The 16,772-nt window shown below is 47.9% G+C and overlaps 1 protein-coding gene across 2 annotated transcripts in view; it reads right to left on the bottom strand.

The window, feature by feature from the left end:
- Positions 1 to 16,772, bottom strand: part of Clpb (ClpB homolog, mitochondrial AAA ATPase chaperonin) — a 138,098-nt gene that overhangs the window by 18,298 nt on the left and 103,028 nt on the right. For both annotated transcript variants that reach the window (XM_005379988.2, XM_005379989.2), the window contains one exon: positions 6,753 to 6,867. In XM_005379988.2, coding sequence (XP_005380045.1) covers positions 6,753 to 6,867 — 115 coding nt within the window. The remainder of the gene's footprint in view (positions 1 to 6,752; positions 6,868 to 16,772) is intronic.

The raw sequence follows: 16,772 nt of genomic DNA, 5'->3' as shown, positions 1-16,772 counted from the left end.
TTGAGATGCTGTCAGGCCTTCTGCATGGGCAGCTTCTGCCCTCCACATGCTGTGCCAGGGTCTGCCTTGTTTGTGTCTGCCCCCTTTCCAGGCGCCTTTCCTGGTCACATCTCTTGTTATTGGACCATCTGAAAACTCACCTGGAACAACTCTTTATGATTAATTCCGTAACACACCTACCCCATTAATTTATAGGTCTGAATTTTCTGGTAGGTGGAGAGTACTTACTGAGCGGTATGGTGGAGAGGGTAGGCATTACTGCAGCTCATTCAGTGTCCTGCCTCTGTTGCTCACTAGTTGACTGACTTTGAGTAAAACACCTATTTCATTTGCTTTCTTTTCTTTTTTGTTTTCTCCCAGTACCGGGAATCGAACTCATGACCTCGTGCTTGCCAGGCAGGCGCTGTGCCGCTGAGCTAAATCCCCAGCCCCTTCTTTTCTTTTCTTTTTGAGACAGGGTCTCGCTGTGTAGAGTTCAGATTGGCCTTGAATACTCTGTAGACTACACTGGCCTCAAACTTGCAGCAATCCTCATGCCCCAGCCTTCTGAGTGCTGGGATTATAGGCATGTGCTTCCACATCTGGCTCCAAAACACCTATTTCTTTAGAGCCTCAGTGCCTGGAAACAGGCACATATTCTGTATTGCTCCACACAAAGATGAAGTGAATTCTTATTTATAAAGGGATAGTGTAAACTGCAAAGAGTGGAATAACAACACGAATAAGCTGGGCACGATGGTGTGTGCCTACACTGCCAGAACTTTGGAGGGCTGAAGATGATCAGATTTCATGAGTTTGAGATCAGTCTGGGCAACAGAGTAAGACCTCCTCTCAAAAAAATGAGACAAAAACCAGAACAAAACACAAAACACCAAAGCCAGTAGAAGTACAAATAGTGGCAGTCCTGACAGTAGCAACAGCAGCAGTCATTAGATATCTTTTTCATCCTCATACCAGTCCTTAGAAGTAGGTATTACCTCCATTCTACACAGGATGAAATGGGCTCACAGAAGGGCAGTGTAAGGGATTTCATCTGCCTGTGCCCTCAGGTCAAAGGGGAGAGTGTGCCCCCAATGAACTGTGTGTTCCATAGGAGCAGGTGCTGGGCCTTCTAATTCCTGGGGGACCTGAGACTAGCCCAACACCGGTTTGTTTGCTGGCTACATGAATTTATTCTTGGTCTTTCCAGAATTATGAGGAGGGGGAGAAGAACAGATTTTTTTTAACTTCCATTTTATGGAGAAGGGTGTGGCCTGGACCCAAGAGTCTCTTAGCAGTCCCAGTGGTTTTTACTGCCCTGCGAGTAGGTTTCTGAACCCTCTCCTGGGAATCTTATGCATGTGTTCAGCAAACATGCCAGGCACTGGGATGCCACAGGGACTACGACAAGCCTTATGCTTATGAGAGAAATACTGCTGTGAAAATGGTGGGTTTTAAATGGGTGGGAGAAGTGCAGGAGACCACTCTGTGCATGGTTGACATCTGTGCCTAAAGGATGAGGGTGAACCTGCCATGCAGTTGGGAGTATGAAAAAGCAAGGAAGAAAGAGCTGCCTCTTCCTCCCACCCCAGCCTTTGCCTCCATCCAGCTCAAGGTTCTGGGCAGTCTGGGTGGGCTGATTCATCCTTCTTAATAAATTCTAATGACCTAGTATGGGAGGTTGTTAAACCTCTCCTAAAACACATTGTTGCATGTTGTACCATCTCTCAGGGGAACCAGCCTTTCAGAGGGACTCTCATGGTTGAGAGTTACCCCAGTGTCTGTTAGCTGTGTCAAAATGGGCTCAGACTTCATTTGCCTGAATTCAATACCCATACTGTGTGTCCACCTGGGAAACAGCGAGGTATCTCTGACCACTGAAGGAGGAAGACATATAAACACAGCAGACACCATGTGGTAGGATGGTGATGAAGGTGTCATATGAAGTCCAGAGAGAGGCCTTAAAAGCCGGGCGTGGCGGCACATGCCTGTAATCCCAGCACTCAGGAGGCTGAAGCAGAAGGATTGCTGTGAGTTTGAGGTCAGTCTGGGCTACACAGTGAGCTCAAGGTCAGCCTGAACTGCATAGTGTTGTGTCTCAAAAAAACCAAAAAGACAAAACAAAAACAAAAACAAAAAAACCCACACAAAACAAAACAAAAAAGCAGAGAGAAGGCCTTGAGTTTTTTTTTTGTTTGTTTTGTTTTGGTACCAGGAATTGAACTCAGGACCTTGTGCTTGCTGGGCAGGTGCTATGCCCCTAAGCTATATCCCTGGTCCGAGAGAAGGCCTTGTAACCAGGGAGGAATGGGGCCCTGGAGAAGCCTAGGTCTTGAGTATTGGCAGGGTAGGCTAGGCAACAAGAACAGCAAGGCACAGGCGAGGCCCTTGAAGTGACCTAGAGTGAGGCTGCAAGCAGTTCTGGTTGTCCTTCTCACATCAGACTCCAGTACTCCCCGGGAGGCTCAGCAAGGTGGGGCTTGGGGAAGAGCATACTTTCAGATGAGTCAATGAGGGAAGTGAAGCATGAATAGGATGGTGTACCCAGTGGGCCACACGATGCTGAGATTCTGCATGTGTGTCAGACTGTGGCCTGAAGGACACCTGAAGGGGTACAGTTTGTCCAGGGGAGTGCAGACACTTCAGAGGGATCTCTGGGACAGACAGAATGGCTGTCAGGCACAGGTTCTTGGCCTGAAGAAGCTCCAAGGAAACCGCCAGTATGTGCATGTTGACTTGCTGCCCAGGGGAAGCTGCTTATAGGGAGGTCTGGGGAATAGGCCATCCTCCTAGCCACTGTCAAAGGTCAATTAATATGGTTGCAATTAAGGCTCTTGCTTGAGTCCTGTTCCCAGCACGCGTGTGAGCTGCTAGAGGGCAGGTGTATACCTTCTCTCTTCAGAGTACATCATGGAGATGGACAAGGGGCCATGCCACAGAAATACATTTCACAAACTGCACTCAGCATCTACTTTTGAGCACAGGGCTGTTCCAGGAAGTGGGCACGTACAAGTTGGTTGATCACTGCACCTGAACTGAGTTAGCCCAGGGACAAAGCAGCTAGTGTGTGGGAGATGGACTGGGGTGGGAGGGTCAGAGAAGAAGGAACTGCAAGCTGAGAGGGCAGCAGCGACGGACAGGACATGTGCTCACTGTGTGCAGCGAGGCAGAAGCAGGCCCCGTGGCTGGTGTGTGGAGTGCCAAGCAGGGGGCAGTGGCAGCAGCAGTGCCTTGCATGCAACAACAGAGCAGCTAGGGACACTCAAGTGTTTTCAACAGGGGAGTTGCATTGTTAGATTTGTGTTTTCTTTCTTTCTTTTTTTTTTTTTTTTGATCTTTTTGAGACAGGGTCTCACTATGCAGTTCAGGCTGGCCTTGAGCTCACTTTGCAGCCCAGGCTGGCCTCGAGCTCACAATGATCCTCCTGCTTCAGCCTCCTGAGTGCTGGGATTATAGGCATGCAACACCACGCCCAGGTTAGATTTGTGTCTTCCAAAGATCACTCTAACAAGAAGAACTGATTCTAGGGGAAGGAAGGGAGGAAGGAAAACCACTGAGGAGGCCACTGCCATGGCTCAGATATACTGAACTAAGGCAATGCTATCAGGAGCAGAGGGAGAGGCCAGGTTTGAGAGCCACTTAAGAGGTGGAATGACAGAACTTGATTTTTGGGCTGTAAGGGATGAGGGGAAGGGGTCAATCAATTTCTAAATTTCTATTTAGGAGACCAGTGAATGTGCTCAGCAGAGAGCTGGCTGCCTTTCAGAGGAGGCCTGGAGCTCCCAGCAGGTCTGCCCCATGGCACGGGCATCCTCCCCTCCTCATGAACCAGCCTCCAGATTCTGGAAGCGCAGCCTCACCTTCCATGCCAGGGTTCTGGTCTGTAGAATGCAGGTTGGCCCTGCTTTGGCTCTGGTGACCCTGGAAGACCAGAGAGGCCATTAGGGCCTGGATTGTGAGGCTGGTGCTTTATCTCCTCCATTTGTAAGGCGGTAACTGTGCGCCAGCCTTCCTAGAGGCCCTGCAGCTGGGGATCACACTGATAAATTCACTGTATTACTTTGCACAAATCAATATCCCAGCACTTACCAGGGGTTGATGTGACCGAAATTGGTTTCAGCCAATTCGTGAGGGTAATAAATGGCCATTTATCAAATCAATTCATTCTGCGGCACTTTTCTGGCTGCCCATGCTCATGGTACCCATGGGGTGCCAGGCTTCAGCCAGCTAGTCCCTAGCACGCATGTGACACTAGCCTAGAGGACCCAGATAGGCCTGTCCTCCCCTCTCGATGTGCCTCATTTTCCTGTACCTGCTTCAGCTTTGAAGTGTTGAGGTTCTGGGTGCTGCCTGCCCACTACAAGTTCTGACCCAGTGAATGTCTCAGGCTTTGCCTGCCCTCACAGTACAACGACTAGGCTACGTACTCCTTCCTACTAGATAGTTCTGGGAGGGCCAGGGATATAGCTCCGTGGCAAAGTGCCTGCCTGACAGATAGTTCTGGGAGCTGGTCACAGGAAATGAACATGGTTTGGACATTAGCGGTGGGATCTGAACTGCAGGGCTTCTCGGCAAGGCAGACGCACCGTTACCATTTCACAGTTGGAGGCAAAACACACCAACCCTGCCCAACTCTGACCCTACTTTCTAGGGCAATGGTGGTGAACCTAGGGCATGTGTGCTGCAACAGGAAAACTGTATCACTGAAAGCTCTAAAAGGTTCACCACCACTGTTCTATGATCACTAGAGCCATAGCAGGTCCAACCTAGACATCATAGGACAAAGCACAGGGCCTTTCTGGATGGCTATTTTACTGCTGAACTGAGGCAGAGTCCAGGTAACAGAAGGGGAACGAGAGGTGGGAGGAGGACTTGGGTGTGAGCACATTCTGAGATTTTTGGAGGTGGTGAGAATTACCCACTCTTGCTCTGGCCCAAGAGCAAGGAAAGACAAGACGGTGAAACACCAGAGGTCAGTGTAGGGACAAGGAAGAGGCAGGCTGTGGGATTCAAGTCCTAGGTAGAAAAAAAAAAACCAGCTGTGGGTTTGATTTAAAGAGCCTAGGGCCCAACCCAAGGTGGAACATCTTGAGGACAGGGACTAGGCTGTAGTCACTGCTGTATAGCACAGACAGGGAAGGACACATGCTTTAGAATCACATGGTCTTAAACTTACACCCACCACATGGGTGAGGGAACTGCTGAGGCCAAGCTGCACAGTGGGAAAGTGGTGGGCTCAGTCTGGTCTAATTCTACAGCAATGCCTCTACTTCCGGGGAGCTTCACAGCCTGTGGGCCCGTGGAGCTGCTAAGAAGTGCCATCGGAGGACTGCAGGTGGCCTACTGGGGAAGGCGCATATGAAGCTGGGAGAATCCCAAAGGCAGCCCAGTGATGTGAGGCTCCACCCAGCTCATCAGTTTCTGATGTTGGGCTACACCTCTCTTCAGCCCATGAGAGCACCCGGAGTCTTCCTTCCGTCTATCATGGATATAGCTTTGCCAAAGGAGTCGGGTTGTCATCTCTAAGGTGGCAGCTGGGGATGGATATCTGAATCCAAACTCCAAAGGGCAGCTTGGTGTGGTCTGGGCGTGAGGAGCAGGGGCCTCTGTATTCACATTCTCTCAGCTCCTGCAAGCTGCCTTCTGACGTGTAACTGGGCAGGCAGCTCTAGTCTCGGGGCTCCTTTCCTCTGCTGATGGAGTCAGGCCCCTGATGAGGGACTCATGTGGGAGTAGTGAGCCCCACCGGTGTATGAGAATGATGACCAGGCTGGGTCTGGAACATCACGGGATAACCGCCACCATTTTTAGTTACCCTTAGGGCTGATAATGTGGCTCCCAAGTATCCCAGAGGGCAGCCTAGACTTCAGGCTGGTGGCTCCTATTCTCAGTGAGCAGACCTGGTGCATTCTTGGCAGTCCCTGGGCTACGTCTAGCAGGACTAGAGGCTTAGAGAGAAGAGTAAGCCATGTGTCAGTGGGACTGGCCAAACCTATTGCCTCAGGGCAACAGGTTTTAAATTCCAGCTGAGTGTCAGACTGCCCAAAAAGCCTGTCTAAAACCCAGATCCTTGGGGGAGACCCCTTTGCCCCAGCCTGGCATAGGGTTCTTCTTCCCTGCCTCACCTGTCTGCAACCACTCTCAGGAGACACACACAACAGAGTTAGGGAATGAAGGTGAGGCTACTGTCTTCAGCAGAACCTTAGCTGTACATATCTGTCCAGGAGACTTTGCTGGTTGAATACGGCCACTAGATTAGGGGTTACACAGTCTGGCTTCCAGGGGCCAAAGGATGGGAATAGGAGTTTCACAGGTGAGGAAGAAGGCATGCCATGGTTTGGGATGTTCTCCCTAAGACTGGGACAACTGCTGACAAGCTATTCTGAAGAGACAAGAGAGTCCTAGTGCTAGCTCAGCTGCCATGTTACTGGTGACGGACAAGCTACCATCCCTCTGTGGGTCTTATGCGTCCCATCTTAAAAGCAGAGCCGGGGGCAGTGGACCACATGAAGGTGAGTGTCAAATCTAGGCAGCCTTGGACCAGTTATTTAAGTGCGTGTCTTAGCTTCCTCATCTAAAATGGGGATTTTACAGTACCAGCTTCATAGCATTGCTGTAAGGACATAAATGACAAAAAATGCAAAGAGTTTTTGCAAATGTTTGGCATAGAGATACTACTCAATAAATGTTAACTTTTACTATTAAATGCACCTCACCGCAGCATGACTGCCCTGTCCCGTCTGGCACTGGACAGTGTCCCACGCAGTACTCACCGGCACCCACGGTGGTGATGGCATTCTCCTGGCCAATGATGTGCTCCCTCAGTCGCTGCTCCAGGGGGAAGCGGCGCCGTTCCTCAGCCTCACGCTTCCGTTGCTTCTCCTGGTACTGTGGGGTGAAGGGGGAGATTGTTCAGGGAGCTGGGCTCAGTATGATCCTACTTTCATTCTATCTCCCAACTCAGGAAAAAACACGTCTGGGTGCTGGCAGGGTGGGGTGTGGGGTGGGCCCCATTCACAGCTCTGGCTCATGACCACGAGGTCAGTGTTACTCTTCCCACTCTCCCTTCACCTATCCTCATATTGCTGAGAGGAAGAGAGCCAGACCTCTCCAGGGAGCTCCAAGTCAGGGCCTGCACACAAATGCTCCTCAGGCAGAATCAACCACTTTCGCTGCGGTTTCAGAGTATGAATGTTTATCCCTAGGACTCTACTTGCCACTGGAGAAACTACTTGAAAATGAGTTTGTTGAATGTTTGTGACTCTACCTCTCACTCACTTATAAGCTCCCTGAGGGCAGGCACTCATTTCTATTTCCAGCACTGTCCAGGCACAGAGGCAGCATCTGGCACATGTTTGCAAAACTGAATGTGATAACAGAGACAAAACAGAGAGAATTCACATCTGGATGGGGTGGTACACAAGTGCAGAGATGGGAAACACACATAAGGGTGACACACTGTGTGGCTTTCTGGAAAACAGAGCTTGAAGCTGTCTGGCAACTGAGCAGCGAGGCCTGAGGGCATGGGCCTGACGAGAAAGTATTTTGGAGGACGCTGAGGGGGAAAGAAGCAGATCTCGGAGTGGAAAGGAAACACCAGGTCTTCAGGAGGCTCCTTTCCCCAGAGCCCCTATGACAGTGACATCCTTCTAGAAAGAGAGCTGTCAAGGTAAGGGCCCGTCACCAAAGCTGTAGCTGCAAATTGCTCTTGTGGGCAGAGTGGATGAAAAATACCTGCTGCTTGGGCAGTGTTTTCCTGTTATGGTAGTGACCTTGACAGAAGTTAAAAAAAATAAATAGCAAACAATCCAATTTTGGCTGTTGCTATCAGTCTGCAGCTGAAAGCTCCCATCAGTCCTGGGGTTTCATATGGAGCAATAATTCGGCGCCGATCCCAGTGGAGCGAAGCTTGCCGGCTGGAATCCAGAGTGTCACTGTGCAGCTCCCTCAGGCGCCACATACATCACCTGGCTCTGCAACGGCAGCCATATATCTGCCTCCTCCTCCTCCCTGCCCACCAGCCTGCTCAACGCTTGTGCCCACTGGGCTAGAAGGCTCTGATGGTGAGAGGTACAAAGCTGGCTGGGACAGTGCCAGCTTGCCAGCGTTTGCTTGGTACATGTGCTCACCTCCATGGAAGGCCGCTATATGCCAGGTGCTGAACTCACTCAACACCCACTGTCTCATTTCATTCTTATAGTCACCCTTGACCTGAAATTTGGCTACTTTTTTTGGCACATGAGGCAATTTGTGGGGCAGAAAGAAAAAGCTTTGCTTCAGACAGACCTGAGCTCAAACTTCACTGTACCAATTTACTAGCCAGCTGACTTTAGGAAGTTCATTCACTTTCCTGAGTCGCAGTTTCCTCACTGTAGCACAGGGATAATTCTCATACCTACCTTTCGGAGCCTTGTGGGATGCTGGTGAGGGGTGAATGGGATATTGTAAATAAAGCACTTAGCACAGCAAACCTGTGTGTGCCCAGGTAGTCTGAGTGACTCAAATAGCTACCATAGTGCCTGGCCCCCTTTGATAATATTACTCCTTTTTCCTTCACTGGGTTTTGTTACTTGATTATGTAATGCATGGCTTTTTGTTTGTTTTGACAGGGGGTCTCGCTATGTAGTTCAGGCTGGACTTGAACTCACTATGTAGCTCAGGCTGGCCTTAAACTTGCGGCGATCCCGAGTGTTGGGATTACAGGGGTGTGCCACCAAACCCAGCTCGCACTGCCTTTTTGGGTGTGCGTGTATGCTGGATTTCTTTTAATTAGCTGAGCCACACATAGACTTTCAGATAAAAAGAAGAGGCGGTCTGGCTTAAGTGGAAGCCAGGAGCCAGTCCACCTGGGTGTCTTCTTCCCTGGAAGTGGCTTCTGAGGCTTCTCCTCTAGAAATCTAGATCTGTAGGCATAGTTGCACACTGGCTTCTGGAGAATCGGCTACTCCCTGAGGCAGCTCATCTCTGCCACAGTTTTCCTTACAGGGTGACTTCTACCTCTAGCTACTTTTCAACCACTGGGCCTCACAGAACATAGCTTTTCCCTTTGCCGCAGGCAAGCCTAACATGACTTTTCTTTTTTACTTTGTTGATTTAGGTATGACCTTTATAGCCTCCCTTGGTCTTCTCTAGGTAAACATTTCTACTTCCTGTATTCCTCAGAGTCTCAATTTAGATTGTCTTAGGATTCCTGTTATTTTCTTAGGTAAGAGGAAAGGCTCTCTGATTTCTATGGAGGCGAGCATGGGGGGAAAAGTTACACCATGTATTGACTGGTTTCTCAGAAGCTTTCTAGATGCTGGGATAAGCTCAAACTATGGCCTAAACCTAAGTACATCCTGATTCTCATAAGCCTGGAGCGCCAACTACCTGTGCCTGTTCAGAAAAATCTCTGAAATGGTTCAGAATTCTTGATAAAATGTACAGGACACCTGGATTAACCTGGGCCACAGGCTAAGCTTCATGCTCTTTTCCCAATACTTAGCAGAGTCTGTACTAAAACGTGCAGTGAATGAGTGCTTGGTTTGTATATATTCTATGTGTAGGACAAAGACGGGATAGGAGGAGTTGTTAAGGCACCCTAAATGTAGGCACGTGTTCATGGTTATCTGAGGAGACAGGGAGGAAGGCAAGAGGAATGAGTTCAAGGCTCTGCGGTAGTGGGTTCCAGTTACCTAGAGGGGAAGGCAGGGCAGGTAACCCAGTCTGCAGAAGCAGATGGTACTGGACTGAGAGGGAGGCACTGTGAAGGGACCACCAGGAGAGCGGGAGCGGGAGTGATCACCCTCTTAATAAAAGCCATGTACAATTAACTTTAGAGGCTCTCACCTGGAGCTGGCAGCAACCAGCTTCCCATGCTGCATCTTGGCTGGATAATCGCAGCCACTGGTTTCCATCAGTCTTGATTTAATATGGCACCCCTCCTGGCTGTGAGTGCATTTACAGGAAAGGGCTGGGAGGCTGAGGCGAAGCCTAGCTGGGCTCTCTCCACTCAGCAGTGGGTGGCTGGGCTGACTGGCTCTGCAAGGGAGGGTTTCGGGGAGAAGGGGTGTGACCGGCATCCTGACTGTGGCCATCTCTTGGGGACAGGTCTGACAATGAAGCTGGCAGTGAGAGGGCAGCTGGGGTGGTGATGGGGTGGGGAGGCAGAATTTGACCTGGGTGAGAATGGGCTGAGGAGGAACTGAAGAGGGAAGAAAAGAGAGGCCAAGTGGCAGTTTGCCTCTCGTGGGAGGTTAGGCCCACAGAGTCAACCTGTCCCTCACAGGAAGATTCAGCTATGCCCTGTATTCCTGACTCCCTGCTTTGCAGTAACTCCTGTCACAGTCGGGGCTCCCTTAGGGCTTGTCCCTCCTCAGGGAGGTCAATAAAGGGGACCGGGGTAACAGTGAGACTGGGGTAGAATGGGGGACAGTAACGGAAGGGTCCGAGGAGTCTGACAGAGAAGTCTGGGGGTAGGATGCAGTGCAGATGGGAACACGAGACTGGGGCATGAGAAAGCTTCTGGTCCTCAAATATGCATCACTGTAGAGGAAGGCTGGACACAGAGCAGGTGTCAACCCCATGAGACTCGGTAACTGCTATGTCAGCATCCTGGATTCCGTTCTCCTCTCTTCCAGTCCTTCCTGCCTTCTGTTGTTAAGAGTCATTTTGTTTATTTGTTTGTTTTGGTTATTTTTGAGGCAGGGCCAAACTATGTAGTTCAGACTGGCCTTGAACTCACTATGTAGCCCAGGCTGACGGGGATCCCTCTGCCTCAGCCTCCTGAATTCTGGGATTACATGTATGTGCCACCACACTTGGCTCCAAGAGTCATATTACTGACATGTAAATCTGATCATGTCACACTGCTGCAAATAGCTGTGTTGATCCAGTGACAGGACCTTGGTGAGAGAATGTTAAGAGGGGCAGGCAGTAGCTACAGTGAGAAAAAGAGTTTACATTCTTCTCAGTGCATGATATAAGAGGCATGTAATTTGATTTATTCCATAATTGGTGATACTAACTTTGATCATTTGGCTAAGGCAGTATCTGCCAGGTTTCTCCTCTATCATTTTCCCTTTGCAATTAGTAAGTATTTTGTATTGTAGAGAGAGACTTTGATACTACATAATCATCCTATCATCTATCAAACTTCCACTGATAGGTTTGGCCTGATTTGAGATTAATGTTTGAATCCTTACAGTCCTACACAGTTAATAGTACCGTATTATAATCCCCATTGCAGAGATTAAGTAAATTCAGTCAAGGTTCTATTGGAAGCAAATGAGAGACACAGAAGTCTAACCTTCAGGCTGACTGTGAAGATGGTACTTTCTACCTGGGGATGATAAGACCTGTAGCCCACTGTCAGAAGTTCAGTGTCTATTCAGCAAGATGAGGTTTAAAACACAAATTCCCATCCCTATTTCTAGTAAAGGGTGCCTAATGAATTTATTGAAAATAAACACCAGAGGGTGTTCTTGCCAGAAATATACAACCTGAGTTGAATCATAAGGAAACATTAGATAAAGCCAAGCTGGGGGACATTTTACAAAACAGTGAGCCTGTACTTGTTAAAATGTCAAGGTCATGAAAGACAAGGAAAGAGTGGGGAGCCATTCCAGATTAAAGGAGACTCAAGAGATATGGTGTAACTAAGTGCAACTCGGGACCTGGGATTTTCTTGTAAGGAGACTTACTAGGACAGCTGGTAAACTGAGTAATAGTTACAGGTTATTTAATAGCAACATTAGTGCCCGATTTTGATGACTGTACTTAGGTTATATAAGAAAACACGAAGCTGGGGATATAGCTCAGTGGCACAAGCGCCTGCCTGGCAAGCGCAAGGTCCTGAGTTCGATTCCCGGTACCCCCCCAAAAAATTATATATATATCACATAAGAAAACATGAGTTGGAGGTACAGCTCAGTGACAGAGCACATGCTTAGCAAGTATGAGGCCCTGGGTTCAATCCAAAGCACTACCTCCTCACTCAAAGAAAAGAAAGTCCTGGAGATACATACAAGTATTTAGGGGTAATGGATCATTGTGTGTGTAACTTTTTTTCAAGTGATTTAGAAAAATTCCATACATATTCCCTATATACATATATGGAAAATATATGTAATACATGTAAATAATAAAGTAAGTGTGATAAAATGTTAACAGTTGGGGATCTGGGTGAAGAACTTAGAAGAATTCATTGTATTATTTCTAAAATTATGCCAAAGTAAATAAATATGCATAATGCTTTCCTACCATAATGATGATAGTGACTGGAGTACGAACGGGCACTGGGTGCTCACAATAGTCTTTATTTCTTGGTCAGTTGCGTGTGCTTTGTGAAAGCACAACAAGCTATGTATTTCTTATATATGTACCTTATACATATATATACATATATATAGTATATTTCAACAAAAACACATTAACAAGCTAGAAAAAAAGGAAGTGAAAGCTTGTTCCAACAACACGCTTAGCATTATGTCTGGCCCACACTAAGCCATCCAGCCAAGCATGTGGCAAGCAGGCACTGTCGCTGAGACAAGCATCAGGGAACACCTGGGACAGGCTGAGTGAGGCAGGGGAGGAAGAACACGACCCCCTGGCCCTCCTCTATACCCCACCTGTTCTTTCCTACAGGGCTCTGCTCAGCTCTCATGGGAGCACCCAGGCTCTCAGCCTGGAATGAAGGCCCAGGGGAACGTCACATCCTCAGCTACCCCTGCAGCGAATGAGGAAATATAGAGATAGGAAATGTGCTTGTGATCCTGTCACTGGGATATGCAAATAAAATATATAGGATAGGCCTATCTGCCTAATATTCCTGCCAATTCATTCTCTGGGTGTGATTAAAACGAGCAATAAATTTCTGGTGAGTCTCGGTGGAGTGAGGATCGGGAGAGGAGACGCTTGGGCTGGCACACGCGTCCCCCTCAGCTGAATATTCATCATGGGAGAGCTCCCCATATTTTTGTTTTATCTGCCATCATGTGCATGGAGATATATTTCTACCTCTCTTTCATCTCTTAGTTAGGACATGAAAATGGTGTGGCGTTAAGTATTAAACTCTCCATCTACGGAAGCTGTTCAAAGTGAGATTCAGGCTACCTCCTCTATGAAGCCTACCAGGAGCAGGGGGAGGCATGGTTTCCTGAGGCCCCCACTAATTCTATGGGGACCTCTCCCTCTCCTAAGCACTAGCTCACAGCTGAGAGCACTGGCTTCTCCCACCTTTGGGTCTTCTCCAGGGGACTAAGAAGTTTTGACTCAGTACACAGCAAAAGAAGTGAGGAAATCCCAGTGAAGGAGAAACCATTCAGGCCACTTACGGTGAGAAAGATTCTTAGGGTGAGTGACGCACTTTAAGTGGCAGAATGAAATAAAAAATTAGGCTTATGGATAATTTTTAAATGTAAAAATTATGCATACTATTAAGTGAAAAAAAGATTCCAATGTAGGACAAGGTCATACATACCCTCAACCTCCATTTTTGGAAAACTCTGGGTGGGTCGATTAAGACATGGCTACCAGCTGCCAGTCTGAGACCTGCGACACATATAGCAGGCTACCAGCGGGTTTAAATAAAAAGGATATTGATATAAAGGTATGTGATATAGCCCAGAAAGAGCTAATACATTAAGTATCACAAGAGTAGATCTCTACTTAAAATCCTAATAGGCAATTTAACAACTTGATTTTTGCTTTTTTTGTCGCTGTGGTACTGGGGAATGAACACAGGGCCTTTGCACTGGGTTATATTTTTGAGACAAGGCCTCACTAAGTCCCTCAGCCTAGTACGACTAGAATGCTTTTCCTTGAGATTTAACTCAGTTGCCATTTCTTCCAGGAAGTCTTCCTTGATCAGTCACACCACTGACCAGCCGTGGTGTCATGCTTCACTTGCCTGTCTCCCCACCAGACTGTGAGCTCCTGGAATGTCTTACTCATCCGTCTTCTTCCATTTAGCCCAGAGCCTGGCACACAGCTGTCATTTGTTAATGTGCAGCACATCATTCAATTCTCTTTATCTTAACGTTCTCTATTTCTAAATCTTCTATGATGAGACATATGACGTTAATACTCAGAAATTTTCAATAATGAGCATGATTGAACTAGAGTGTGGTAGGTGATGGAGGAGGCTAAGCTGAGGAGCTGGGGCATTGAGAGGGACAATAGGAGAATCAGACAAGATCAGAGTGGCAGTCACCCACATCTAGACAAAGCCAGGGGAAGAGGCCTCACAATTGGAGCCTTGGTGGCCGCCATGCCTGATTCACTGTTACAGATGCAGGGGAAGCTGCTGCTTATTGGTAGAAGATGACAGAACCCAGGTTTGAAACTGTTCTTCCCACAAAAGCCTGCCTTAAAGGGGTAGCTTGTGTAGCTTGGTGAAAAAAAGCAGAGCAGAAAGAATGGGAGGATAAGTTACGTGAATAACTGAGAAAGACTATATGGCTGACACTGAGGGAGAGAGCCGAAGTGGTTCCTACAGGCAAAATCCCGGCGAGGACAGCAGAGCAATTAGGTGCAAATACTGAGGGGATACTTGGACACTGAGGACAAGGAAATCCTGACAGTCTGAAGGGATCAAGAGCACAGAGGTGACAACAGATGAAATGGTCTTCCAGCTGGGAGGTTATGGAGCCCCTGGCTGGCTTGCGGCAGTCTTCTAGCCTCTAAAGGCAGCCCCTTCCAAGGAGGGCCAGCTTGGTTAGGGCTACTGCCCAGTCAGCCTGCTCAGTGCGAGCTTTGCCACGGAGTGCACCTCTTGTCCTCTCATGCAGAGCTATTCTTGCGCCTAAGCACAGCCTCTCCTCTCCAGGGCAGATGTGCCTGCTGTCTTCTTCAGCTTTTTCTCACGGCACTATTCATCTTGTCACCTTACTGCCCAGCCTGACACAGATTCAAAACACTCAATGTGTGATAAAAAAAAAGTTTAAACTTAAAAAATTACATATATAAAACAGTAAAAGACATTGCCATTAATCCCCTCAAAACACTCCCCCTGGCTTTGAACACACTTATTCCAATGTCTTGCCACTTTGTGAAGCAGTCCTGGACATTCTCTTCATAAGTGCCTTTAGGTGTGCTTTCGTGGCTGCCTCAACACCCTGAACTGATTCAAAACGTTTACCTTTCATGGTCTTTTGACTTTGGGGAAGAGCCAGAAGTCGCTTGTCAGATCCACTGAATAAGGTGGATAAGGACACACTGTAATGCTTTTATTTGACAGAAATTGCTGTAAACGTAATCGTAAACTGCTTCAGAAAGTGGGAAGAATGATAGGCTAAGTACTCAAAGCAAAGGGGAATGTTCTGAAGGGGATTAATGGCAATGTGTTTTCTACTGTAATAATTTAAAATTTTAAAATATTAACCATACTATTTGATCACACCCTGTATAATATGTCATCTGCAATAGCCTTTTACGCTCCAGAAAGCTCTGACTTACACAGGATATTGCAACCACTACATTTTCACTCTGGACATTAGTCTTATAATAATGTGGCCCATATCAACCCACTTCCCTTGGGCAGCCAAATTTTTTTAAGTGTCCCTCAGTAGCTCTCACCCCTTCACCTGTGCTGGAATGAAGAGGCCTGTTCTCTTGCTTTACACAGAGGCCAGCACTGGCTCTGCATCACACCTCCCGATGAGCCATGAGCACGCGTGGCCAAGTCCAGTGCTTGTCTCTCGGGACAGCAGCCAAGGGTAATGGGAGACGAAGCTGGCTATCTGAAACTGCCAGGGATTTTCCCTAGGCACCTGGGGAAGCCAACCGGGCTTTCTGGACTGTTCCTAGGGCTGGGGATCTGAGCAAAGGTGGTGGTGGGGGAAGCACTTCGATGTGATCACCAAATTTCCAGCTCTTCTCTTCTAGGATTGTAGTGGGATTTTCTTGGTCTCCTTATGATTCCGTGGGATCAAGGAACTGGTTCTGGCCAATGAACTGTGAGAACTGAAGAGTTCTACTTCCAGGTTGAACATTTAATTACAGAATTAAGCCCCTCCACAGCATTCTTTTTCCTCTGATGAACGAACAGCAATATTCCACAGGTGGCTCCTCTGCCAGCCAGGATCCCTGAGTACTTGTGATAAGCAGAGCCTGCCCTTTCCCCTCAAAAGCAATGGACACGCAAAAACCTTTACTGTTTTAAACCACCACAGTGTTTGGTTGTTACAGCAGCATAATCTAGCTCTATCCTGACTAATACACAGACGACCATACATTGAACTGAACTTTAGAAACCACTGAGAACCACTTTCATGACTGAAAGTGATAGCCTGAGGTCATGGAGCTAGGAACAGAACCCAGGTCTCTCCTGTCTCAGTCTAGTGAACTAAGTACTCTGGCCAAAGACAGACACTAGGTAGGACCTGCACTTCAGCCAATTTATGGATCATCCCATGATCTAGAATATAAGACTGAGGGTCAGAAGCCAGGTTGCTCAGGTCTAGTCCTGCCACAGAATCTACCCCATGACCTTGTAAAGCCTATTAATTTCAGTTTTGATGCTTACTCAGCAAAGTAAGCCAAATAACATCCCTGGGCCCCAACTTCTCCAGGAGTGAAATGAATCAGTTGACTTAAGTTTCAGAGATTTAAAACTCATGCCCCCTGCAGGGAAGGAGAGAAGGGGATGCAGCATGGGCAGTGGTCTGGGCTATCTTCCCTTCCACCAAAACAGCTCAATTTCTGTCTCTGTACTTTTGTAAGATTTCCCATCATTCGACCTGAAGACTTTTCAGGTCCTTGGCAGCTGGAATTTGTGATTCTAGTTCTTGGATTCTGCCCAGTTGTTCCTGAGT

Source organism: Chinchilla lanigera, unplaced genomic scaffold (genome assembly GCF_000276665.1).
Source record: "Chinchilla lanigera isolate Chin_1 unplaced genomic scaffold, ChiLan1.0 scaffold00013, whole genome shotgun sequence".
Classification (NCBI taxonomy): domain Eukaryota; kingdom Metazoa; phylum Chordata; class Mammalia; order Rodentia; family Chinchillidae; genus Chinchilla; species Chinchilla lanigera.
The sequence above is the reverse complement of the archived record's forward strand: the minus strand, read 5'-3'. Positions and strand labels throughout refer to the sequence as shown.